General features: G+C 46.0%; 1 protein-coding gene across 1 annotated transcript; it reads left to right on the top strand.

The window, feature by feature from the left end:
* The first annotated feature begins 13,104 nt into the window (after window positions 1-13,104).
* Window positions 13,105-25,683, top strand: Chgb (chromogranin B). Its single transcript, XM_003476596.5, has 5 exons — window positions 13,105-13,683; window positions 16,782-16,828; window positions 17,230-17,323; window positions 22,358-24,111; window positions 25,296-25,683. The coding sequence occupies exons 1-5, from the start codon at window positions 13,149-13,151 to the stop codon at window positions 25,371-25,373; spliced, it is 2,508 nt and encodes an 835-aa protein (XP_003476644.4). The 5' UTR covers window positions 13,105-13,148; the 3' UTR covers window positions 25,374-25,683.
* The last annotated feature ends 904 nt before the right edge of the window (window positions 25,684-26,587 follow it).

Genomic DNA, 26,587 nt, shown 5'->3' with positions numbered 1-26,587 from the left:
GCTAAACATGAGGGTCTTAGGCTGAGAACCGTGATCTTGATGGAACAGAACAGTTTTCTTCTCTAGCCAAAGAGCTTGAGTTCCTTCAGGACTACAGATGGCACTCACTTAAACTGAAAGCCAGCCGGCTATAAATAGGCAACTTGGCAAGGTCTGAGACAGGCTGGGATGTTGGCTAAGGTGGAAATACTGGCCCTGTTTGCTCCGATGTACGAACATCCTACTCGCATTTACGAAGTCAGTTGAAAGACTATCTGAGGTGTGCCTTGTGATTTTCTGTTAATGAAGAGATATCGTGAAATGTGATATGTTTTGATTTTCATCATTTACTTTTTCCTTTGTGTAACCTAAGGATCAGGCCTTAGTATAAACTGAGATATTTCAGGATCGGGTGGCTCTATCAGAAAGGACCTTCAGCGGTCATCTTGAGTGGTTTCTGTCCTTTCAAGTCACACCTCACTTAAAAACCTAACAGGATGCTGCTTACCAGTGTTCTGAAAATGTCCTTTCAGTGTGGGTTCTTTATAAACTCCAAGCTTCTCCTTGCTTGGATTCCAGACTCAATTTTAAACAAATGGCATGTGGCTGCATTGCTCCTACAAAGGTTTGCTCTGTAGAACACGAGCGAGCGATCTATGACTATGTTAGTATATAAGGTCAAACATGCAACTATATCAAACTAAATGAAGTCATCTGTGGACTTTAGTCCTTTACGAAAGCACTTTAAAAACATATGTAAAACTTGCTTTGAAATGTATCAAAAACATGCTGGATTAACGGATAGATAAATGGTGGCCTACAGTGTTACGATTTAGATCTAAAATATCCCCCAGAAGTCTTCTGTATGTGGAAGTAGAGGTTTTGGACAGTGGTGGGATCATGAGGTGCTGTACTCATCAGTGACCTCTTGCTGAGTCCCGCTGGGAAGATGGGGCCTGGTCAGAAGAGGTGACCAGGAGGGTGTGTCGCTGTCTCTAGCTCCTGCCTTTCCTCTTTGCTGCCACAGGCTGAGTGGCTCTCCTCTGCCATGCTGTTCCTCTGTGATGTTTCTGCCTTGTTGCCAGCCGACTGTGAACTGAACCCTCTGAAACCATCAGCCAAGATAAGTCTCTCCTTTAAGTGGTGCATGCTGGGTATTTTATCCCAGTGATGGGAAAGTAACAAAAATAGCCAGACAGCCATAACCTGAGCAAACATAGTAAATGTTCACGGTAAAAATCTAAAAGGGAAGCATAAAGGTATTATTTGTAAATTTTTTGCCTATTTTTGGGGGTTGGGGATTTAGCTCAGTGGCATAAGCACCTGCCTTGCAAGCAGGCAGTCGTTGAGTTCGATCCCTGGCACCGATAAAAATGAAAAAGACAAAAAAAAATTAAAAAAATTTTGCCTACTTTTATATATTTGAATTTTTCAAAATAAAAGATTGAGGAATACATATAGCATATGTTTTCAGTACATTAAATGTCTACCTACGTATATTTACTTATAAAAACCTAGACCACAAACTTTCCTGAGACAAGTCTGTTTTCTTCATTAATATGAAAAATGACCTTATTTGCCACATGGTAAAATTAATTAAACAAACAAGAAATTATTCATGAGTATCTCCAAATTGCTTTGGGAGATAATTAACAGTTGATAGCTTGGTCCCTGTGACTGTTCATGCTGATATTTCAACTTCATTGCATTAAGAAATGCCCAGCAGACCTGTGAGCCCAGCCCTGGTGCATCTGGTGGCTCATGGAGGCCAGGCTTTGGGTACCGCATGTGGTCCCTCTCCTGTCCCTCTTCGCTGCTATCCTCTGGCCCACTCTCCAGCTACTGTGGACCAGTTAGCTTGTCCTACCACACCCTTCCGCCACAGGGTTCCTGCCTTGGAGCCAGTGACCATGGGCTGACTTCACCCAAGCTGTCAGGTAAATTAAACCTGTCCTTCTTTAAGTTAAGGTATTACATCCAGCAATGAAAAAACTAATACAGTCCCCATTTTCAAATGACTTACATTCAAATAAAAAATTCTTCAGTGTGAGTTTTGGTAGGAAACAGTCATATTCAAACCACAGCAGAGCTCATTATTTCTGTCTTTATGTCACCGTTACCTCCATATTACAGACACTTCACCTGCATTTGGCTTACACCTGTGTCATCTACAGACGCGTTTTCATTTCTGTCTTCTGCACCTGGATGCGCCTGCACATCGATGTCTATGCAAACATTCACATCTGTACCATCTGTATCAGCAGCTCTCAGCATAGCTAGTAACATTCAGACACATTTCTCATTGTCAGCACTTGAGGCTGGCGGACAGAATGCCCTGGCATCTAATGGGCCAAGGCCAGAGGTGCCTGTTTAAATATCTCACAATGGCCGGACATTTCCTGACAGCAAAGAAGTATCCAAGCGAAAATGTGAGCATTGCCGAGGTTGAGAAATCCTAGTCTACACTCTGGGGTCACCCACAGGATGTGCACAGGCTCTGTCTACGTCTGTGTTTATACATGGTCTGCACCTGTGTTTCCCTCTGCATCACTGACAGCTGTTTATGGCATCTACAACATCTGCATCATGTGCGTCCACATCTACCTTATCCCAGCTTCACCTCCACATCCACATGTGTCTGATCAGCACCTGCGGGCGTGTTTGTCATATCACAATGAGTGGCCCTTTTCAACTAGAAGTAAAATTTAATGTGATTTTCCCCTGCTCTGGCCACACGCATAAATCAGTGGAACAGAGGCTGCTCCTAAAGCCTAAGGAACACAAGGTAAGCACTGGCCCTGCATCTGCTGCCGATCACCGCAACACTGTCAGCTTCTGGGCTCTGCACCTCGGCTTGGATCGAAGTGGGAAGGGAGGGCTGTGCCTGGCAGGTTTCATCTAAGTTCTCTCTGCTCCTAGCTTTGCAGGACGGAAGGGCATCGGTGCACACGCAGCTGTCTCACAGTTTGTCGCAATGGTGATAAAGAATAATTTGTCCTCCAATTAGCAATCACTGCACCTTGGGAACCTGATATGGTTCCATCCTGCAGACCCTGCCCATTCACCCAGGACTCTGGGGTGATATTTGCTCAATAATCATTGCCTCCAGGAGTGAGAGACATTTGATTCCACAGCCAGAATAGCAGCACAGATCGCTGCCTTCACAGAGTCTCCTTAGGTGAGTGAGCTGGCTGTCACCCAGACAAAAGTAAAGTGATGTTGCTCCGTGAAACAGAACAGGGGCCAGAGAACAAATGGGGCCAGTGAGAGCAAATCCCTGAGGCTTCTTAGTGAGTGATGTTTGCTCAATAACCCACTGCCTGGAGGAGCCTATTATTTCTCCTCCCAGAACAAAACTAGCCCTAGGCAGAGTTGAAAAAACAAACTCTCACTCACCTTTTAATGTTCTCTTTCACTGTAGTTTTTCCAGTACATAATCCTTGGGGCTGGCAGTGAAAAACTAAAACTTCTTTACTCATTGTCTTGGCTTATGTCTAGATGTCCCCCAAAGCCTCATGCAGTCATAGGTGGGGCTTTTAAGAAGTAGCTGGATCTAGAGTGTGTGATGCTGGGATTAATGATGTCTGATTACCAAATTAGTCCACTGATCGGCTTTCATAGTTCTGGGCAGGATTAAGGGTGCCCCACCCTGCGTGAGAGTGCTACCTGCCTTAAGGGCTGCTTGCTGCTTTTGCTGCCTTCTGTGAACTCTTTCTCCTCTGTGATGCCCTCTACCATGCTGCCATGCTGCCCTGCCTTGGAGCTAGTGGATTAAGAACTGAAACTTCTACTAACTGTGAGCCAAATAAACCTTTTTTCCCTTAATTTTGGGTGCTGGGTATTTTGTCTCAGCAATGAGAAAAGTAACTGAAGTAACATCATTGTTTTTTAAACTTTGTATATAAATAGGAAGTATTCAGCCTAGCACAGTGGTGTGTTCCTGTATCTCAGTCACTGTGCTACCCGGGAGCTGAGGTGGGAGGATAACTCGAGCCTAGAAGATTGAGATCATCCTGACAACATAGTGAGACTCTATCTCAAAAATAAAAAATCCTGTTTAGTAGTAGTTATAAAGGATTGTGGCCTGTAGCAAATGCCCAAGCATTTAAAATGCCAACATATGCTACTGAACAGTTTTTGTTTTAAATAATTCAATGTTTGAATCTAACTTTGCAATGATAGGGCATCATGGTAATTTTGTGTTAAACCTGTGTACTGGAGGATGTACAAAACCCATGTCTATTCTTTAGAAGTATTTCTATTGATGAAATATTAATTTAATGTTATGAATTTTACTCAATTAAACAGTGAATACTTAACAGAAGAAATATTGAATTTTTAATATTTATTCAGTGTTGATTAAAGTATCAAACATTTCCATATTAACTGGTTTTGATTTACAAGTTTTAAAAATAACAACAGAAATAAATACTCATGTGAACCACAATGAAAATACCAATAGCACTCTATAACAAAAATAACCTTTACTTTAATTATCACACCTAAGGCAGCCTGCACACGTGACAATGGCACATGTCATGTACAAGTGTCGCTTACACTGACGAACCCGTGCTTTTGTTTCATCTTTTCTGTAGGACATACCTGACATCTTCTTGATCTTGCTGTTTGTCAGGAGGTTCTTACTCTGTTGTACAATGTGCACTTGCAGGAAATAAGACATCAATAAAATAAGATACCACCTATGTGATGAACACTTACAGTAGACACCAACATTTTCATATCAGCAGTGTACTTGCTTACAAAGCCTAAAAGGTAGCATCAGAAATAAATACTTCTGTGAACTACAAGGTAAACACAAACACAAGTCTACCACAGAAATAACCTTGCGTCAACTGCACAGCCAAGGCCATCTCCACATATGACAACTCCATGTTCCATGCACAGATAGTGCGCGTGTTTTGTTTTCCTGTTCTTTTTGTAGGCCACAGCTGACACTAATATGTCTCCTGCAGGAGTCGAAAGCACAACGCAGATGATGCAGGCGTCTCTGCAATCCGGAGTTTCCCTACGTGGGTCACAGAGGCAAATGCTTTCAAGGACCAGGAGGGTAATGAAGTGCAGGAGCTGGGCAGATGGAAAATCATGAGGAGACGACAGAAGAGAGCATGGGAGAGCAGGACTCCTCCGAAGGCTCGAGTCCAAGTCTTTATAAGAGCCAACCACACAGCCCTCTGGAGAATCGCACTGCCGCCCTCTCTCTGTGCTGACCTCAGAGAAACCAACCTCCAATGTTAACCGTATCCAACCACAGGATTCTGACCTCCAGAGTTCAAAACAAAACAAAACAAAATTGAACCAAATATGCTCATGCCTGTAATATCAGCACTCAGGAGGCTGGGGCAGAGTGTTTCTGAGTTTGAGCCCAGCCTGGGAATATAGAGAGTTAATGGCTCTGTGTTCAAACAAACAATTACACACACACACACACACACACACACACACACACACACACACATGTAAAAGGCCAGCTTTTGAAATGTTAGACCTTTAATAAATTTAGAAATCAGATGAGGAAATCATATTTCTCTGTGCAGGCTGTTTTTGTAGCCAAGGTAAGAAAGGGAGTTCATGAAGTTATAATTACCTCTCCCTAGTCAACTGGTTTACTGTCTTAGGAATGTCCCTTTTATTAGGTAAGTAGTTGACTGCCCTTATCAATATGCAGCCTAAATACAATCCCAATCTCAGAGAACCCAGAGCATTCTTCCATGAATCCACTAGGAGAAGTCATGGGCTTTTCATTTGCCAAATACACTCTATATACGGTTGCACCGCCAGTGACAATTGTTTGATGTGATTCTTTCCTCTAGCTCTGATGGGGACATTTGGTATTTCTAACTTTGTCTTCTGTGCAAAGCTGTGTAAAATGTTGTCTAACTATGCCTGTTGTTCTAGGAGCTAGGTCTTCATTTCCTTAACCATGATGTGTGATCGGGATGCCAAGGAAAAGGCATCACTTGAAAAAAATTGAGATTCTAACCAATGTAAACATCAGCTGCTCAGATTTCTTGTGAATATGCTGCTGGTTTCTCACCAGATGATGGGCCTTAGTCCCCTTAGAACATTTTTGCTTTGCTTTGTTTTGTTTTGGTTTTTTTTGAGACAAGGTCTCACTTTGTAATTCTGGCTGGTCTTGAACTCATGGTGATCCTCCTGTCTCAACCTCCTGAGTGCTGGCACTCCAGGTGTGCACCACTGTGCCTGACACAGCATTTTTCTTAACCTGTCTGTGATTACTTGAAATTCCATTCTTTAATGACTTCTGCGTCTTTCTACCAGACCGAGATAATCTTTGTAATGCCCAAGGCATTGAGCTATACTTTGGTCCTCCATTAGTTAGCTTTCTATCACTATAATGAAATACATGAGATAATTAGCTTATAAAGAGAAAAGGTTACATGTGAGCCACAGTTCTGGAGGCTTTGAGCCATGATTGGCCCACTATTATGGGCCTGCAGTGAGGCAGCTCATGTGGCAGGAGGGTGTGATAGCAAAAGCATTCACCTCAGGGCTGGGAACAAGCATTCCCCTGACAAAGTGGCACAGGGAAAGGGATGCTAGGCGGTGCTCTGTGCAGAGCTACATCCAGCTCTGCATCACCCTGACTCCATGTCCCTCTTCCCTGGGTCTCCTTTATGTTGCCTCTTGAAGAGACCAGTCATGGGACTTAGGGACCCCTCTAATCCCGTGCAAAGTCACCTTAACTATTCACATTTATTTGCTGTTTGTATTTCTTCATCTGAGAAGTGTGTATTCATCTCAGATGCCCATTTTTGGATTGGACCCCAGTATTTATAAGCTGGGTCCTGTGCTGCAATGTCTCCCACCTGACAAATTCAAGCCTTGCTGTGAAGTTCAGTGAACTTTCTGCTTAAACTTCCTGCCAGCCTGGGCCAGCCTGCCCTGGTGGCCTGGACCAGCTTCCGCCGGAAGAGCATAGTGTGCCTCCCTGACATGGGCTTCCTGGAGGGCTGGCTCGAAATCCCCTCCCGTGGAAGCCCTGAGGTGTCATCAGTACCCTGTTTTCTATTTTGCATTTTTCTCCATGGAAACACTCACAACCCTGTATCCCACTTATGAACAGTGCTGGCTGTTCAGTGGTGTTGTGACTTTTAATTTTTCAGCTTCATGATGGTGCAGACACAGTGCAGTATGTATCCAGTGAAAACCAGAGGTCTTGTGCAGCCACCACGGATGCCCTGTTCCCAGTGCTGGCCATGGAGCACAGGATGAAACAGGAGGAGCCTTTGCCCTTGGGGAGCTGCTATACCAGTGGAACATGGATGCTGTTTTGCTGGGAGAAACAACTGCTTTGAAAACCAATGAACCCAGAGAGAAGAGAGAAAATGCCATCAGAGGGAGCTGGGGAAAGGCCTGTGAAGAGCTGGCATAGCAAAACTGTAAAGGAGGGGCGGAGGGAGAAGGTGGAGTTTCCAACATCTATGAGGACACCAGAAGTGCAAAGGCCCTGGAGCAGGAGGGTGTGTGGCAGGTTTCAGACCTGGTGTTGCTGGAGAAGTATGTGAGATGAGAAAGTGAGAGGGCATATGACAGAGGTGACAGGAAGAAATCAAGAAGGGCTGGTAGCTAATGTAAGGATTTATGAGATGGGAGTTACTGGAGCACTTTGAGCAGAGGAGTGGCAGGGCCTGACTAATTGGTTCGGTGCGCTGGCTCTGGCCTCCATAGCATGGGGGACTACGGAGAGACAAGGACAGTGAGGGGCCCTTCACTTACACAGGTGCTGGGTGCTGCTGCCGCAGCATGGAATTATGGGAGAACACTGGGACCCCACTGGACTGCACGCTGCCCACTTCTACTGTACATAAACTACAGCTCAGTACAGTCATTATATTTCAGTCACAACAGCAGCTGCTATGTCCTGGCATGAACCAGGCACAGCAGCAAAGGAGTTCCCAAACCTAGCTCATCTGACGCACAGCCCAGCCCTGAGGTTGGCACTGCTGCCTGCACTTGCGGGTAAGGAAGGTGACTGCCACAGATGGGGGTTACCTGTCAACAGTCACACAGCTGACAGACGCGTCAGCAGATTTGACCTCAGGTCCCCAACTTTTACCCACGTGTTACACAACCTGGGTCTATGGTGGAGATGGCTGGGATGGGTCAGAGGTGAGCCAGAAAGATGACGAGGCCAGGTGTGGTGGTGTCCACCTGCCGCCCCAGCTCTGCATTAGGAGGATCACAAGTTTGGGCCAAACCTTAGCAACTTGGTGATGCAGCAAGACCCTATCTTATAACATTTAAAAACTTACAATTGTCTGGGGATGTAGCTCAGTCTAAAGGCTCTGGGTTCAATCCCAAGTATTTTGACACAAAAAGAAAAACAAGAAAGGAAGGAGCGAGAGAGAGAGAGAGAGAGAGAGAGAGAGACAGAAAGAGAAAGACAAATTACAAGAACTGAGTCCCGAATGACCCAGAGCTCCCGTAAATGCATGCTGATGCTAAATTCTGTTTATCTCTGCTAACAGAGGCCCCAGGAAAACCCGAGAGTCAGACACAGCTGAGCTGTGAATGTAGGATGCCATGTGTTAGAAGGGGGCAGGTGAGAACTGCAGAAGGGCTGAAGGTGCCCTGAGACCAGCACCACCTTTTAGCTCTCCGAGATGCAAACCACCTGGTCCAGGGAGTTACTGAGATGCTGTCAGCATGCATAAATAAAGCCCACAGCCTCCGCCCAGGAGCCTTCAAGGCCTCCCTGCCCACTTCCCGCAGAACTGTCCAGCAAGCTCCCGCACACCCAGGGCGTTAGCTTGGTAGTTACTGATTCCCGGAGGAGCCAGGCTGGCACTGTTCCACCGAGAAGGCCCTGACCCACAGGTTATGGGCTGAGGGATGCTGAGAAGGTTCTGGATTGAAGGTGTCTCCGTGGAGTTCTGCCCCAAGTCTGCAGTTGTTCTGTGCACCCTCAGGTTGTTAGGACAACTTTGATCTCAAGCCTCCCAGCATTCATTAACACTTTGTTACAGCACATTTTGTGCAAGTCACCTCTTCACTTTTGGATCTGGGGTGGTGGGATGTTAATCAGTAAATTTTCTAATATTTACTTTTCCACCTCATAACATGCCTTCTAGAAGGTGCAGAGATCGAACTGAGACTGGTAATTTATAGCTCCGGACAATACCATGTTTGTATGGCGATATCAGATTCTTTAGTGCTCTTTTCTGAGATTTATGAATGAATGTAAAAGAGAGCAAATGTAGCTAGGAGAGAGAGAAAGAAAGGGGGAGCAACTCGTTAATAAAATGTATGAGAAGAGACCCACTCTGCATCTGTATCTTTGTTATCCAGAACAATAATACAGGCATTCCATCTTGGGAGGCTTCGGATTTTGCATATTTACTTAACAGTAATCCCTCCTCAAGGACCATTATGAGTTATTGGGAAATAAAACATTCATAGGGGTAAAACTGAAATTAGCCTCCATGAATTTTTTCTGCAATCTACATTTAGAGATCACATTTTGCTTGAGGAGAAGCCTGCCTAAGAGCTGGTATGCTCTAATGTGCACCATAAATAATTAAAATTTCTGTACAGCAGAAGAATGGCTCCTCTCAGAGCACGGTTGGTCGAAGCCCTCAAAACCAGAAGCAGAAGCAACTCACATTTTGTGACTCCTGAGGATGAGCGTGGAGAGAACGGAGGGAATTCAGCAGGCAGAGGCAACGGAAACCTCGAATCACCCGACCCAAGACTGCTTCTAGAGTCTCCATTATCAATCACATCAGCCTGAAAATGGCAAGATTTCAGGGCATGGTTCTGGCTGAGTGCAGGAAATGCCACATATTTCAATACTTTTATTTACTTATTTATTTTGGGTTCCGGGGATTGAACTCACAACCTCACGCTTGCCAGTCAGGCCCTTGTGTCACTGAGCTAAGCCCTTGGCCCTTAAATACCTGTATTGGAAGGAAACCAAACATCAAGAATTCCTAGGAAGAGCACCATATAGCAAAGGCTTTGCGCGAGGATAGAGAGAGAAGCTCTGGGTTATCAAGACATCAGAGGAGGAGGGAAGGTGCTACTGAGGACAGCAGAGGGGGATGAAGGCCTGACCTGTCAGCTGCTCTCTGCTCCGTGAGGCCTCAGGGACAGAAGGGCATCGCACTTGGGCTTCCATCAAGAACCCCAGCCAGACTCCACAACAGCTACCCACCCTGCTCCCCTTCTGCTCCTGGGTTTGGGGGCTCCCACAGCTGCCCCAATCTTTAGTCCCATCCAAGAGGCTGATTTTTCTCTTGGATTTGAACCCATCTGCTTTTATCTTTGAGAGGTTATTCCTGAATTCAGGGCCAGCCAGAGCACTTCCTCTTCCATTAAAGCACCAAAACGTGTAAAAAGGACGTGGTCATTTTTCAGTCCTGTATCACATACAGGGCATCCCGCACATGCTGAATCGGTAGGCAAACTCAAAAAACAGGTTCCGTTCTCCTCTCCCAACTGATTTGTAAGCACTGGCTATCAAACCTCCCTCCTGACCCTGGAATGGTGTCTCGTGCTCTTCATTAATCCTGGCCCATGCTAGCAGACATATTGCAAACCAGACTTCCAGGCAGGTGCGTGTGTGGAATCCCTCGCCAGTCTCTGAATTCTGAAGTCAAAGGAGACCTGAGAATCCTTGGCCATGTTGGTCAAGCCTGACACTGAAGGGTGGGAAGGGAAGGATGGTCACTTCAACCAAAACTTCCCAGCCCAACTGGTAAAAAATTGTGACTGTACCTCAATCTCATGCCATCTTTATTTAGAGCTCTAGTTCCTAAGGAGAACACTGATTTTCCTCCCTCATCCTGCTTTGAAAGAATTCTTGAGAAATACTCCCCTGATAGCCTTTTTTTTTTTTTTTTCCTCTTTCTGGTACAAAAATATTTAAACGCTAGGTGTGGTGGTGCATGCCTGTAATCTTAGCACTTGGGAGACTGAGGCAGGAGGATTGCTGTGAATTCGAGGTCAGCCTGAGCTACATAGTGAGACCCTGTCTCAAAAAAAAAAAAATTTAATGTGAAATGCAAAATGCATAAAAAGGTTTATAAAAAGTCAAAATTTTAAAAGAATAAAAGCTGAGGCCAGGCATTTAGCTCAGTGGTATAAGCGCCTGCCTGGCAAGCACAAGGTCGTGAGTTCAATCCCCAGTATAAAAAAAGAAAAAAGAAAGAAAAGCTGAGTCTAAATATGGGACCTGGCTGTAGGTCCAGGGCTGTCTTTCTCATCTCCTCTGCTAATCCCATAGCAATAATCAAAGGCTCTTTCCTACAGCGTGGTTAGTCCCCATGAGTAAACAGCTCCACCAGCTCAATCTGTGAAGTCACAAGACATGTCAACTTCAAGCAGCACCATGCTTTGGAGGGAAGGAGCAGAGGGAAAGTACAGGACAAGTGGAATGCAGATGCCTGAGGCAGGTGGCGGTTTTAAAACAACCTAAGGTTTGAAGTATTTGAAAGAGCATTGGAACCTTTACACAGTTGTGACAGTGGAGGAAGAACCTGTCAGAGCTGTGTCAAGGAAGGGCCTCACTGGACATCTTCTTTTTGGTACTCACTGTTCTGCGGGGTTTTTTGTTTGCTTGTTTTTTGGGTTTTTTTTTTTTTTTTCTCTTTTCTTGGTCTTTTTGAGACAGGGTCTTGCTATGTAGTTCAAGCTAGCCTTGGGCTCACTTTGTAGCCCAAGTTGGTCTTGAATTTGCAAACAATTCTCCTGCCTCAGCCTCTCAAGTGCTGGGATTACAGGAGTGTGCCACTACGCCTGGCTTGTTCTGTGGTTTTTAAGCAAACTTTTTTTGTGTGCTGAAAAATATTCCTTTAATTTGAAAGAATTTGAGATATCAGAAAAAAATGCAAAACTAGTATAAAAATTTCTGTATGCTATTTATTCCGATCGTACAAATAGTCACATTTTGCGCCACTTGCCTTAGTATTGTCTCAAACTCCATGTTTCAAAATAAATTTGAGAGTAAGTGGTACATATTTACCTCTAGAGACCTCGCACAAGACATTCGCAAAAGCAAGGACATTCTTTCATGATCACAGTACTAATTCTTAAGATCAGCAAACCATCATTAGTCCAGTTACATAATTTATACATCTTATTCCATTTTTATCAGTTGTTCCACCACAATCATTCTAAAGACTGTTCTTTTAATATTCTGTGGCTGTCATTTTAGTGAAACAAATCCCGGCTTTTTCAGGAAGAAGAAACCATTCACTCAACATGTACAAAACATTCGAGCCACATTAATTTTCAGGAAAAGGAATCTGAAACCCCATTTGAACGGTGCTTGCAGGCAGCTTCATTCTCTGAGTGAAGAGCCCCAGGCGAAGCTTCATTCTGTTCAGCTGCGCTGGTGTTATCTGAGGCGGTTCTGCAAGCTGCAGGGCACTTGCTTAATGCTTTTTCCGGATTCCTCATTCGGCTAGGGGAACTCGTGCCAAAAATATTACAGAAGAGGTTTTCACCTTCCTCCCACACATAACAGAATGCTTTTCTTTCTCGCTGTGAAAGCCAAAGGGGATGCACTGGGCTGGTACAGCACACGAGCAGATGAGTCCATCACCCACCTGTGACACTGCCTGTACGTGTAAAGCAGTGATTTGGAGCTAAAAGGTAACGACCTAAACACACAGAAAGACGACTGGCCCATCAGAAAGAGGACTGGCTAAATTCATTCACTGTAACCAGGGCAGCTGTTCAGAAGAAGATGCAGCTGTATGGACTTCAAGCCAAATTAAGCCTAAACCACAGAAGGTTACCACAGGTAATAGCCCGCTGATTTCGCAGAATGGATTGGGAAACTTGAAAAGTGGAGCTAAGAGGCTTTTTTTTTTTTTCTTTTAAAGGAGGCTTTTATAATATACCTTTTTGCACCATCTATTAAAATTAAAAAAGCAAAAAAGTAACTATGTTATGTATGGGGATACAAACAATAGATGGCTGGAAACTGATTGGTAGAGACAAAGAAGAAACCGCAGGCCGAATTCTTGGGCAGCACGGGGAATTTTTAAAGTCATCGCTCCCTTTTTCATCGTCTCCATGCGCGCCTGTTTAGCCCTCTCTCGCCAGCAGGACTCTCTTCCTCAGTAGTAGAGGAGACACAAGGCAGACCCAGGGATGCACATTCCCAGCAGAACCGTTCCCGGATGCACAGGGCCGCAAACACGCTTTTAAATCCAGAGGCGAGCGCGAGCGGGGAAGGTGGAGACCAACTCGCGCACCCGAAGGGGCCGGCCTGCCCTCCCTCCCGCCGCGGACCCGCGCTTCCTCCCCCGCCCTCCCGGAGCCTGCGCCCCCTCTCCAGACCCCGCGCGCCCTGGCGCCAGCGCTGGCGTAAATTTCCGCCCCCTCGCGCCGCGCCCGGGGGCTGTCTCGTGACGTCAGGGCCGAGCGAGGGGCGCCTCCTCCCGGCTGCTCGCCGCCCCCACCCCGGCCTCGCGGCCCCCGCCTGCCCTTTAAAAGAGGGAGGCCTGCGCCGAGCGCGCCACACCGCGGGGACCAGGACGCACGCCGGCTTCCCGGAGCGCCTCCGCCTCGCCTCGCTCCCGCACCGCGCCTTCTGCCGCATCGCGCCTTCCTCCCGCGTCCGTCTCTCCGGGGCCAACGAGCTGGGAGTGCCGCCGAGCCGGGCCATGCAGCCGGCAGCGCTTCTCGGCCTGCTGGGAGCCGCGGTGCTGGCCGGTGAGTGGGCGCGGTGGGGCGTTCAGCACCGCGGACAGCGCCGCCCGGCTCCCCGCGCTCTGAACCCGGCTCGGGGCCGGCGGACGCCCGAGAAGGGGAGGGTTGCTACTTGGGGTTCTTCATTTCTTTTCTTCCCTGGGTTTTTTCCCTGGAACACCCACCCTCGCCTGCGCCCCATTTGACTTGGAAAAAGCCAGAAGGCTTCCTAGACCAGCCCGGGGAATCTCGGTCTTTTCAGAGCCGAGCTCTTCTGCAGATGGGAAGACGCAGGTCGCCCTCGGAGGGAAACCCGCGTTCCCTGCTGGCTTGGGAAGTGTCACGCGCTCTTGCTGCCTGGCTAGGGAGATGCGCTGGAGGCAGATTCCTGTTTGGCTTTAATAGCCAGGTGACCACAGAGGGCCAGGGAGGGATACATGCAGCACGGTATTACCTGACACCCGCACAGTTCCCTTTGCTGTTATTATTACCGTTATTATATAAACGTGGTAAGGCAAAGCTAAACACGTGTGCGAGGTACACCTTTTATCTTATGTTCATGGGTGTGTGCATCCATGCATTGGTGGACAGGCTTGATATATTTTTTCTTTGTATTTTCATATTTGGAGAGAGGTAATTTCACATTTAAATCAATCCATCTTTCAGTTATGAATGAAAACTACACTAAATATTTTGACTTTGTACTCCAGGAAAAAAAAAACTGAGTATAAAATAATCAGAAGTATCTCTGAAGTGTTTAACAGAAAAAAAAAAAAAAAAACCCTGCTTTTGTCAATTTGAGAGAATGAAAATTTAAATAGTGCATGTTTGACAGTTTCTCTTTGTGTGTGGAAGATTGTGAGATTAATCTTTCCATTTTTCTGAGCCTCAAAGAAATGCTCTCTGAAGATGTGAAATTGTGTGTGTGTGTGTGTGTGCGCGCGCGCGCACACGCGCGCGCATGCTGAAGTAATTACTGAGAAGTAAGTACACCATCAAATAAAACCCAGGGAAACTTGGTTGTTTAAATGATCTGTAGAAGACTGTTTGCTCCTGAGATTGAGATGCCTAACTAGGATTGAGGTGTTGGACATGAAGATTTTATTGAAAACAATTGCTAAGTCAGAAATGTTGAGACAAAGTGAGACAGTGGCAACTTATTTTACTGCAAGCCACATCCATTCAGAATTTTCTAAATTTTTGTCACTATTATGCATTGCTAACAAATGATCTCCACTTAGAGAAAATCAAATAAATAACTTAGAATTATAGCTGGCCAAAATATTTTCAGCAGGAAGTTGCTTAAGAGTCCAAAAGCATACTGTACATTGTATCATAGACCACAGAAGCAGTGGCATTTGTATTTAACTATGGTGTAAAATACTCACAAGGTCTCATGTAAGAGAATATTTTAATAAAGTTTCCTATTGTAATCACAGTTAAAATGGAGAGTTGACATTGTTTTAAATTTTTTTCTAATGAGCTATAACTCACATATTTTAGAAATCTGCCCTTTTGGGCCTGGGGATTTAGCTCAGTAGCATAAGCGCCTGCCTTGCAAGCATGTGGTTGTGAGTTTGATTCCCGGTACTCATTAAAAAAGAAGAAATCTGCCCTTTTGCAGTGTCAGTGGTTTATAGCATGTCTCAGATTGTGTAACCATCACCACTGTCACACTTTAGGACATTTTCATTACTCACAGAAAGATACCCTGTGCCTACTACCAGTCCCCTCCCACTCCCCATCCCAGACCTTGGCAGTAAATGTGCTAGCCTTTAAGCAGAGTTCATTATTTAGCAAAATCACAGGGTTGGGGGAACCTCGGGAAACTCTAGTTCATTTTATACCCTTAAGAGCCTTTACACGAGATCCACACTTTCTGCGGCAGCTACTGTACACTTTGAAAATGAACATGTGTGAAGAAGCCGCATAATGTCTGTATAATACTAGGGAAGATGATTTTTTGCCAGCCAGAGCTTGCCTGCCTTGAATTTTAGGAGGAACTTTGCAGTCTTCATAGCCTTTTAGTCAAAGAACTTGCTTAAACTAATTTGCAGTTATGTTCTCAACCTGGGATCCAACCTTGATAGTTTTATGAGATATTCATAAATTAGGTGATATTCTCAGATTTATCATAATCTGATAATTTTTACATTTTCACTTTTAACATGAGCATTACATTTTTTCTTCCTTTCCACAAAAATGAGCTAAACTACTTTAGGGCAATCAACACACCGTGCTTCATTATTACTTTATTACAGATTCTATTGGGAGAAATGCGATGGACTTGAAGGTCTCACCCAGGTGCTTGCTGTGCTGTACAAGCAAACTATAGCTCTTTTACACCAAAAAGGCTTTCAAGAGCCGTGCTCAGAAAAATGAGTGGTTCTATACAAACAAATGTGCATTACCATATGTGTAGAATAGCAAAAAATTTTTTTTCTCTTCCCCCAAATCTTCTATTACACTTTGAGAGCACTAGCAGTTAATCAAACATCTATTTTTACATTCATGATCAGAAAAGTAAAGGAAAGTATTAGTGTGAAATTGCATTATCAAAGAAAGTCTATTAAAGCTGGAATTTTAAAAGATAATTTCCTTTATTAGCAAGCAATTTTTGCAGTTATGACTTTTCTTATAGACTTCAGACTAAAAGGCAAGTAAGTTTAAGAGGTTTTTGGGGGAACAGAGCTAGGCAGAGGTAGTCACACATTTGTACCCACTTAGAGTAGACAGAATGAGAGAGCATTCTGATTCTACTGCAATTTTGTTTGTGCTAAACTTTTTAATGGGTAAACTTTTTGTTGAAGTATACGATAAAAAGCCTGCACAGATCGTGAGTCTAGAGCTTAATGTCTGTGTCAGACTGTGTCACAAACAGGACGCGTCTGTAATTAGGGGCCAGATCAGGATATAAAATATTAGCTGAGTGCAAGAAGTCTCTCTTGTTTCAGGTCTGGAGCTGATTTAGACTGGATGCAGATTAGCATTTATTTCCAGACATGTTTGAGGCATTGCTGGGGGAGGATGACTGTGTGTATGATGTGTGATGATTTTGTGCTTTGAGTCACTTGGCCTCTGGAATCGACTCAAGCAGTCTTCTGTCCTTTTCTCCTTCCAAGCCGTCGGCTCTGTGCCAGTGGATAACGGGAACCACAGTGAAGAGACGGTGAGTTGAAGTGGTGGTCCAGGTCCAGACTTCGCCTGGGCTCTGGATTCTCACATCCCCTGTCACACCCAGCCGCACACGTGCAACATGCAGAGAGAGCAGGAGCAAGGCTGCCCCTCCAGCCACAAGCTGCGCCCTCCCTGCCAGAGGACCTGGTGTCCCCACGTATAGCCTTGTAGTCACAGAGGCCTCTCTCTGATGGGTTCAGAAAGGGCTATTTCCCTTCTCAGGGTACAGTTCAGTGCCTTCTTGCATTGTCCCACAAGGCTTGGGAAGTGGGAGTCTCTGCCTCGAGCAGCCCTCATAGACACAGGTCACAGTCAAGCCTCCCCCCCAGCAGCTCTGGGGCCAGTCAGTCACAGTGACACCAGCTACTCCAGATGCTTTTGTGTCTTCCCCAGGTGACTCGCTGCATCATTGAAGTCCTCTCAAATGCCCTGGCCAAGTCCAGCGTCCCGCCCATCAGCCACGAGTGCCGGCAAGTCCTGAAGAAGGGTAAGCCTCACTGGGTGCACAGACCTTCATCACTGAGCAATCTTGGCTCCTGCTGCCTCTGCTCCCCTGAAGTGAGGTGGGGGTGCAATGGGTGATGGCTGACCAGATGAGCACTGGGGAGGCAGACACTGATCTCCTCCGCATTCTCTCTACTTCTCAGTAGCTGGGCTACCGTGGGGAAGACGCTTTGCCTCTCTGGGCTTCAAAGTAAAATGAGGGAACTGAGCTCAATAACAGTCTATCAGTTCTTAAATTCATATTTTGGATTTTTAAATTTTACATTTATTTCATTTTATGGTACTGGGGACTGAACTCAGGACTATGCAGAGCAAGTTTCCTAGCTCTTTTTAATTTATCTTTTATTTTGAGACAGGGTCTCATTAAGTCACTAAGTGGCTCAGGCTGGGCTCAACCTTGTGATCCTCCTGCCTCAGCCTCCCAAAGTGCTGGGATTACAGGGGCTCATCTGCACTTCCAGTATATTTTGGAATTTTAGAACAGGCCTTCATTTGGGTGGATGGAGGTACAGAAAGTATTTGTTGGTTGTCCGGGGCGGTGGGGGGAGGGGTCCTAGAATAAGAAAGGGTAGAGCAAGACATAATGATCTTGCCTTCTCGACGTCTTACAGTGAGAATTTAAAAGCTTGGGGGCTGGGGATTTAGCTCAGCGGCATAAGTGCCTGCCTTGCAAGCAGGTAGTCGTGAGTTGGATCCCTGGTACCGATAAAAACGAAAAAAACAAAAAAAAAAAAAAAAAAGAATTTAAAAGCTTGGGAAGGTGGCTGGAAGTCTCAGCCTGTTTCCAGGGAGATGAGTTACAACATTTTAATGGAAAACCAGTGGGAGCTACCACCAAAGAGTAGGAGGAGACCACATCTGAAGCTGGGGAGGGTTAGGGAAGAAAAAAGCACCCCAGCACCTCGGCCCTATGGCCTTCTGCATCCAGACTGGGGTGTTCTCTCTGTGCTCTGAAGCTTCAGCTGAAAATAAAATCTGCACCATGATACAAGCACTGTTCCTTGGAAACTGACCTTGGGAGGCCAGTTTCACTAACAACACAGTCCCCTTTATGGGTGAAGCCAAACCGTTTCAAATGCAGAAAACACTGCTGTCTTCACCACCCGCTTCTGCTTTCAAAATTGTAGTAGGGCGCTGAGCGGTAGATTTTTTTTTTTTCTTTTCACCTTTAAAATCTGTTATTGAGCTGGAGGTTTAGCTCAGCAGTGTAAGCGCCTGCTTGGCAAACACGAGATTGTGCGTTCAATCCCCAGTACCAAGAAGAAAAAATCTATCATTGCAAGACCACACTCTGGATTTTGATACACGCAGGCCCTTATGCATAAAGTGGGAGGAGCAAGTATAGAGTTAGCCCCAGGTCCAGAGAGCAAGCTAGGGTGGCTCAATCTGCTTCAGGGCCTTCATGATAACCAATAAATGTGGGGGCCTGAGTCACGAGGGACCCCATAAACACCAAAGGAAAGCTCACCTTTCACTTCCCACCCACATTCCAGTTTCTGAACTTTTCCCCACTTTCTTTTCCAGTCACTGCAGAAGGCAGGAGCTCAGCAGAGCTCCAAAAGCTGCTGCACTCCAGGGTAATGCATCTTGCTATCTCCCTCTCCTTTCCCTCTTTACCAGGGAATTCAAAAGAGAGGGGCCTGTCTGTCATATAGGTCGCCGAATAGCCAGGATTGCTTAGGAAAGCTTGTTCAGTGTCAGGCTCTGTTAGCCTGCCAAAACACTTTCTCGGCCCTTACACTGTAGCCACAGCTTTTTCCTGTCACTGATGATTCCTGAGATATTTTGGCATCTGCTGAGAGTCCCAGAAAAACTGGTAACAACCACAGAACCTGGGGGACATGCCCAGATCGTGACAGAATGCTGGGATAGGAGACCTTTAAGAGTTCCTGTGAGCTGTGGTCTCAGACAGCAGGCAGGGCACACAGACATAACATGAGAAAGAAAAGCAGGCCAGGAAGTGAGGTTCATGTTCTTTCCTGTCCAAATACACATTTCCATCCTTCATCCTGTTCTAGAGTGCTACAAACTCTTATAATTTAGATTTCATGTCTTATAATTTAAATCTTGCCACTTTTCTAACAAAGGCACATTTTCATCTTTCTTTGTAGTTCTGGGGATTGGACCCAGGGTCTTGCATGTGCTAGGCAAGTGCTTAATTTCCAAAGTATACCCCTACCTAAAGTTAGGTATTTCAGCAATATGCCCTGGTATTCAAATATTGCCTCTGAATTTGGACTGAGTAAAAACGTCTTGTCTGGGCCACTGGTTTGGACCTTCTGTGCTATTTCAGGCCTGTCTCTTGGGTGTTTGTGCTAAGCTAACTAGAAGACTTGAGCTTTGGCCAGCAGGATGGAGGAACTGCTTCCTGAGGCTTCGGTTCCATTCACTCAGCTCGCACTGTTGTTGTACAGACTGATGGTGACAGTGTGCTGTGAATCACAGCCCTTTTCCAGTCTCACCTGCAGCTCATCGATCAGTCTAGCAGGACGTGTTAGGCCTCAGGCCCACACTGCTACAGGCAGTACACAGTTAACCAGGGGCGGGGGAATCTGCTGTTCCTGAAGCTTGTGACCCGTGCACACCAGCAGGCTGCGGGAAGGGGCACAGGGCTTCTCTTCTGGAGGCTGAGATCCTGTCTGGTCAGTCGTCTTCCTTTGGCCAGGGTGACATCACCTCTGCCTGGTTTAGCTCAGGGTGTTATGACCAGAGACTGCAACTTCAGCAACAAGTATGCGGTAGAGGCTGGTGTCCAAGATCAAGGTGTTCAGTGAGCCCCACTTTCTGGCTTTAGACAGCTACCCTCTCACCCTTCTCACTGTGCCCTCACCTGAGCTCATGATCTCATGTCACTTTATCTCTCATTTATTTTTGTTGTTGTTGTTTTTGAGGGTCTGGCTATGTAGTTCAGGCTGGCCTTAAACTCACAGAGACCCTCCTGTCTCAGTCGACAAGAGTATGCCACCACACCCCACTCATGTCTTTTCTAACTAGGGGCAGATCCCCTCCCTAGGGCTTTTCATGACCAAAGGACCTTGCAGCACCATCACACCGGGGACAAGGACTTGCACGTATGGGTTTGGGGTACACACAGAGTCAGTAGTAGCACCCAAAGCCTCCCGCTTAGCTGTGCCCTCCAGGGCCGACCTGCCCACACTTCACCCAGCATCCCGGTGGTGACAGATGAGCCCACCCTCAAGTATCTGGATGGGAAGGTAAGGGCAGTCTCACTGCTGCATAACCATGAGAAAGTCATTGTCACACCAGGTTGGGCTTTAAATAGAGAATGCAGACAGCACACTATTTCCTGGACCTTTTGATAAAACAGATCAATTGTCTTTCTGTTTGCAAAAATCAGTTCAGAAATGATTCCTCAGTGCCATTTGATAAAAATATAAGAAAAGCCAAGTATAATCTCATATTTCCTAGTAACAACATTGAAGAAGTAAAAACAGGTAAAATTGTTTTCAATAATAAATTTTGTTTCTAGACATTATATTTTATCTAATGCAGAATGCATGTAGCCGATGCATCTGAAATATTTATTTAATATATTCAAAATATTAGCATTTTAAACTATAGTCAATACAGACAGTTATTCAGACATTTTACACATTTTCCTCTAGGATGCTTTGGAAATCTGGTGAGTATCTTACGTGTGTTAGCCACAGTTCAAGTGTCCCCCAAACCCCAGAGGGCCGGCAGCGGCCGCAGTGGGCAGCCTGGATGCTGATCTTGGCTTCAGGCGTCCTGACTGAGCTCAGTGACAAGGCTGAAACCCAAGCCCTCCCAGCTACCCGGAGACAGCGTTAACTGCGGGTCTCTTTTCACTGGGTGCCCTTGAGTTACGGAGGACTTGGTGAAAGTGCTATTGATAGTCGGAAAAGATGGTGAGGACAGCAGTGTAACAGTTCCACTGGCTCCTGCTGAGTGGCAGAACACAGCTCAGGATGCTGCAGCTCGGGGCTGGGGATTTAGTTCAGTGGCATAAGCACCTGCCTGGCAAGTGCGAGGTGGTGAATTCAATCCCTGGTACCAAAAAAAGGATGCCGCAGGTGTAGGGAGGTCGGGGCATGAGCACAGGGCCTTTCTGTGGCTGTGCAGTTTTCTCGGGGAAGAAATTGACTGCAAGGCATTGTCAGGCTATTGTACGAACACCACAAATATACTTACACAGACGGAAGGCAGCTGTGATTCACCAGGTGACAGAACCTGCCGGGCCACCATCATGTCTGTCTCTGTTGATGGCTGGAACAGGCAGCTGTGCAGCATGTGACTGTACTGAGTTCAGCTGTCGTTTGCTGCTAAATTGAGTCAACATACTGCTTGGGTGAGAAAGTCTGATAAATAATCCAACTTTACTCTTCCTTTGACTCTTAATGTTTCCCCTTTGGCTGCTTAACTGTAGGTAGGTTATAGTTACAGCCATTCATGTGCTGCTAAATTTCTCCCCTCAGTTAGGATAAATATGGAAAGAATGATCCCAGTTTATACCCCTAATTCTTTTTCTTTTTTTGTGTTTTTGAAATAGGATCTCGCTGTACAGTTCAGGCTGGCTTTAGCCTCACTTTGTAGCCCAGGCTGGTCTCAAACTTGCAACGATCCTCCTGCCTTAGCCTCCCGAGTGCTGGGATTACAGGAGTGTGCCACCATGCCTGGCTGTACCCCTGATTCTTAATGTGCTTATATCTGCAAGCAAAGGAGGTGGGCCTGAATGAATCTGACGATTTCCTCTGGTGCTAACTTCTAAGTTATCATAAGCTTGCATCTGGATTTCAGTGTGATCATTGACAGTCCCAAGAGCAGGCTGGTAGGGTGCTATAAAATGTAAGAACGTTTACATTTTAAGCTGATGTCAAGGAGTTCTCCTAGCATTTGCTTTTATCAGGACTCTGAGTATCTACTTTATTCATTTGAACAGTCAATAAAGACCCAGATGTGCAGTGGTTACCACGGGTGATATCTGTGAAACCCAAGCACCTCTGAGGTTATAGTTACCCTTGTATTTTCATTATAGGTGGAAAAGAGGTCAAAGATGAAGACAAAAGTGAGACTGAAAACACAAAGTTCGCAGTGAGATTGTTAAGAGACCCAGGTGACACCACAGAAGCCCAAAGACCTTCTAGCAAGGAGGAAGCCAGAGCCCTGGGGGAGGCCGCCCCTCAGGGCCAGACAAAGGCTGACAGGCAGATGTGGGAAGAGGGAAGCAAACACAGCCAAGAGGGTGCGGATGAGTCTCATGGGAGCCCCTATCCCTCCAAGGACAGTGGCCAAGTCTCAGAAGAAGCCAAGCTACGCCAGTCTGAGAAGAGTGAGGAAGAGGACAGGGAGGAAGAAGAGGGAGAGAACCATCAGGAAACGGGGCGTGGAAAAGATACCAGTGGAGGGAGACACACTGAGGAGGCAGCAGAGACACAGAATGCCTTTCTCAACAAAAGAAACCAGATTTCAGCCAAGACAAAAGAGGAATTGGTGGCCAAATCAGTGACGCACTCCGCTGGGCTCCCTGAGAAGACACACAGCAGGGAGAAGGACAGCCAGGAGAGTGGAGAGGAGGTAAACAGCCCAGAGAAACACCCCCAAGAGTCTCACAGCCAACCTCAGAGCGAGGCGGAATCCCAGGAGAGTGAAGAAGATGCTACCTCTGAGGTGGCCAAACGACGTATGAGGCCCAGACACCACCATGGGAGGACCAGGCCCGACAGGTCCTTTCAAGAAGGACATCCTCCTGCTGAGGAAAAGGGACAGGAATCTGAGGAGGTGAATGTGGACATGGCCAGCTTAGGAGAAAAGAGGGGCCACCATTCTACCCACTATCGGGCTTCAGAGGAAGAACCCGAATATGAGGAAGAAATGAGGGGTTATCCAGGTGTCCAGGCTTCTGAGGACCTGGAGGGCGGACAGTACCTGGGCAGAGGAAGTGAAGAGTACAGGGCTCCAAGACCTCACAGTGAGGAGAGCTGGGAGGAGGAGAAGAGAAACCGCCCCAGCCCAGAGCTTGGTAACATGGCACAGGGATACAGTGAAGAGAGGGAGGAAGAGAGGGGCCATGAGCTGGGAAGGGGACATCATTACCCAAGGAGAGGAGGGGAACCAGATGCCTATTCCACTCCTGACACCAGAGAAGAGAAAAGGTTCTTGGACGAAGGACATCACCATGTTCAGGAAAGCCAGATGGACAAGGCAAGGACACACCCACAAGATGAGTGGCAAGAACAGGAAAGAAATTACCTCAATTATGGTGAGGAAGGAGCCCAAGAAAAATGGCAGCAACAGGAGGACCTGCGAGACCCTAGAGATAACAGAGAGAATAGGCTTCAAAACAAACCATATGTCTCCCACCACACCACTGAAAAGAGGAAGAGATTAGGGGCGCTGTTCAACCCATACTTTGACCCTCTCCAGTGGAAGAGCAGCCATTTTGAGAGAAGAGACAACATGGATGACAGTTTTCTTGAGGACGAAGAAGAAAATGCACTGTCCTTGAATGAGAGGAATTTCTTCCCAGAATACAACTATGACTGGTGGGAGAAAAAGCCCTTCTCTGAGGATGTGAACTGGGGATATGAGAAAAGAAGCTTCCCTAGGACCCCCAAACTGGACCTGAAAAGGCAGTATGACCGTGTGGCAGAGCTGGACCAGCTCCTTCATTACAGGAAGAAGTCGGCTGAATTCCCCAACTTCTATGACTCTGAGGAACAGATGGGCACACTCCCGGAGGCAGAAAATGAACAGGAAAGGGCCGACCAGAGAATTCTGACAGAGGACGAGGTACAGAGTGGGGGTTTTGTTTAAAAGGCATTTACAATTATGAAGGTCAATGTGATATGTTCAATATTACCTGATCATAATGGAGAGAGACTGTGGGGTTTTTCACCATGAGAAGGTAGCCCTGGTGGAGCCCACTTCTGGGGTTGACTTCCACCCACCATCCAGCTGTATTCCGTCCACTTCCCTGGCCTCCTCTCTCTATGGCAGTGTTTCTCCACCTTGTCTGCACACTGGAATCACTTGAAGAGCTTGGAAAATTCTCAAGCGTGGGATCCACTCCCAGAAATTCTGTTGGATCATTATTGGGTGCTGCTTGATTTTTCAAGTGTCTCAGTGATTCCACTGTCCAGCCAACCCTGACAAGCACTGTTTGTGTTTTCTTGACCACGTGACTGATCACTACCCTTCAGGGTGGGAACAACAGTTATTGTCTTGGTCTGTTTTTATTGGTTTTTGACCTACTACAGTAATTATTTCCATCTGGGAAATAACATTTTCAAAGCTGTACCTTCCCAACCAATGTCATTGTTTGTTTGGGTTTTTTTTTTTTTTTTTTGCCCTAATATTGATTATGTTGGTTAGTACTTTTCAAACTTGAATGTGCTTCAGAATCACGAGAGTTTTCTAAGCTTCAGGGCTTGAGATTCAGTAGTTTGGGGGTGTGTCTTAGTCACTTTGTTGAGGCACAATACCTGACACCCACAATTTAAAGGGGGAGGTTTATTTTGGCTCCAAGGCAGAAGCATCCTGGCAGAGGGCTAGAGTGGAGAACAGCTGCTCAGTAGGCAGCTGAGAAGCAGAGAGAGAAGAGAGGGGTGGTTGAGGGGGGGCGGGCAGTGAACCCCACTTCCAAATGCACACATAGCTGTTGACTCCAACAAAGAATACAGTGTCCCCCTTCTAATCACCTTTCCCAAAGCCCCACCCCTATGCTAATGACAGTTTTGGAGAACATTCTAGATCTGATCCATAACAGGGTAGATCCAAAAATCTGCACTTCTGACAAGTGCCTTGGGGGTTCTGAAGCTGTCAGTCAGGGGACCGCGCCCTGAGAACACTGGTCTAGGCTGACCCCTGTGGCCTCCAAATGTGCCTAAAATTTCCTTTCTACTTAGAGTACCTCAGACACAAGGGCAGTACAAGTTGACCTGGAATCTCACGTTTCCTTTTTTTCTGCTTTTCAGGAGAAACAGCTTGAAAACTTGGCTGCAATGGATTTGGAATTACAGAAAATAGCTGAGAAGTTTAGCCAAAGGGGCTGATGGTTGTTGGAGCAACAGGCAGTTTGAAGACACAGCCCTTATATTATTGATTTCCCACCACTTTGCTGAAAGATGCCATTTATTTAACCAAAGGCAGAAAGTAGAATTTACTCTTCCTTAATATTTGACAGGGTTGGAAATATCCTTAATTTTTGCCAGAATGCTATTGAAAACATGAAGAGCATGACCTGTAGCATATTCTTTCTTGCAAAACAGACATATTCATATGCTTGTGACAGTGACTGTGCTGCTGTCTTTGAAAATCTGTTTGTCTCAGTTTTAAATAATAAAAGATTCCCTGAGACCCAAAGCATCATTCTTCTCAACTTCCTTTGGGCCAGCAGGGAGGAATGTGACTTTCAGATCTATTGTTTAAACTGTGGAAGGTGGCGCTAGGATTTGTAGGTCTTTGGATGCTTAGTAGGAAAAAAGCAACCCTTCCAAAGTGAAAGACTGCACAGGAGCAAAGAGGAGGCGTGGGGGGAAACATCCCTGGGGCCAGACTGAGCGACTAGGCTTGAAGAATGGCTTCACACATCATAAGCTTTAAAAACCCCCAAACTGGCCAGTGGAGCTCTGCAGTAGAGCATTTGCCTAGCATGTGCCAGGCCCTGGGTTCAACCTCCAGAGCTCCGAAGAGGTGGGAGAATGCAGCTACTCCTCACATTAGCCTGGCACACAGGTGCCTGCCTGTATTTTCAGCTACTTGGGACACTGAAACAAGAACATTCCTTGAGCCCAGAAGTTACAAACCAGTTTAGGCAACACAGTAAAACCTCATCTCAATAAGCCAAGTGCAGTGATACAAGCCTATCATCCTAGCACTTGGGAGGCTGAGGCAGTAGGATTGCCACAAGGATGAGGCCAGACTGGGCTATGTAGTGAGACCTTGTCTCCAAAAAACAAACAAAACAAAAGCCAAACCTCAAGAAAAGTTAAAATTACAAAATCCTCTAAACTGCAGAGTTCTAGAAGTATCCAGCCAAGATAATAGCTAGACAAGATAATTTTCTAGACAGATAATAGCTGCATCATGAGAACAACTCTGGATGACTAGACAGGTATATGGTCCTTGTATGATTTTCTCTCTGTAAGACAGTGGAGCTCTGACTCTGTCAATAATCAGCTGTGTGGCTTTGAGAACGTTAAGTTCCCTCTCTGAGTCTCCAGACTGCCAGTAAAGTAAAGATTCTGTTGCCCTGGGTTGCTACAAA

Source organism: Cavia porcellus, unplaced genomic scaffold, assembly GCF_034190915.1.
Source record: "Cavia porcellus strain 051 isolate PalLab524CR breed Dunkin Hartley unplaced genomic scaffold, mCavPor4.1 scaffold_5, whole genome shotgun sequence".
In the NCBI taxonomy this organism is placed as follows: domain Eukaryota; kingdom Metazoa; phylum Chordata; class Mammalia; order Rodentia; family Caviidae; genus Cavia; species Cavia porcellus.
Note: the sequence above shows the minus strand (reverse complement) of the source record. Positions and strands in the feature narration are given on the sequence as shown.

Excerpts from the sequence above, each read along its gene's own strand:
- Chgb (XM_003476596.5), top strand. The coding sequence starts at position 13,149 with ATGCACAGGGCCGCAAACACGCTTTTAAATCCAGAGGCGAGCGCGAGC. Across the intron at positions 16,829-17,229 it reads GGAACCACAGTGAAGAGACG|GTGACTCGCTGCATCATTGA; the intron begins GTGAGTTGAAGT and ends TGTCTTCCCCAG. Across the intron at positions 24,112-25,295 it reads GAATTCTGACAGAGGACGAG|GAGAAACAGCTTGAAAACTT; the intron begins GTACAGAGTGGG and ends TCTGCTTTTCAG.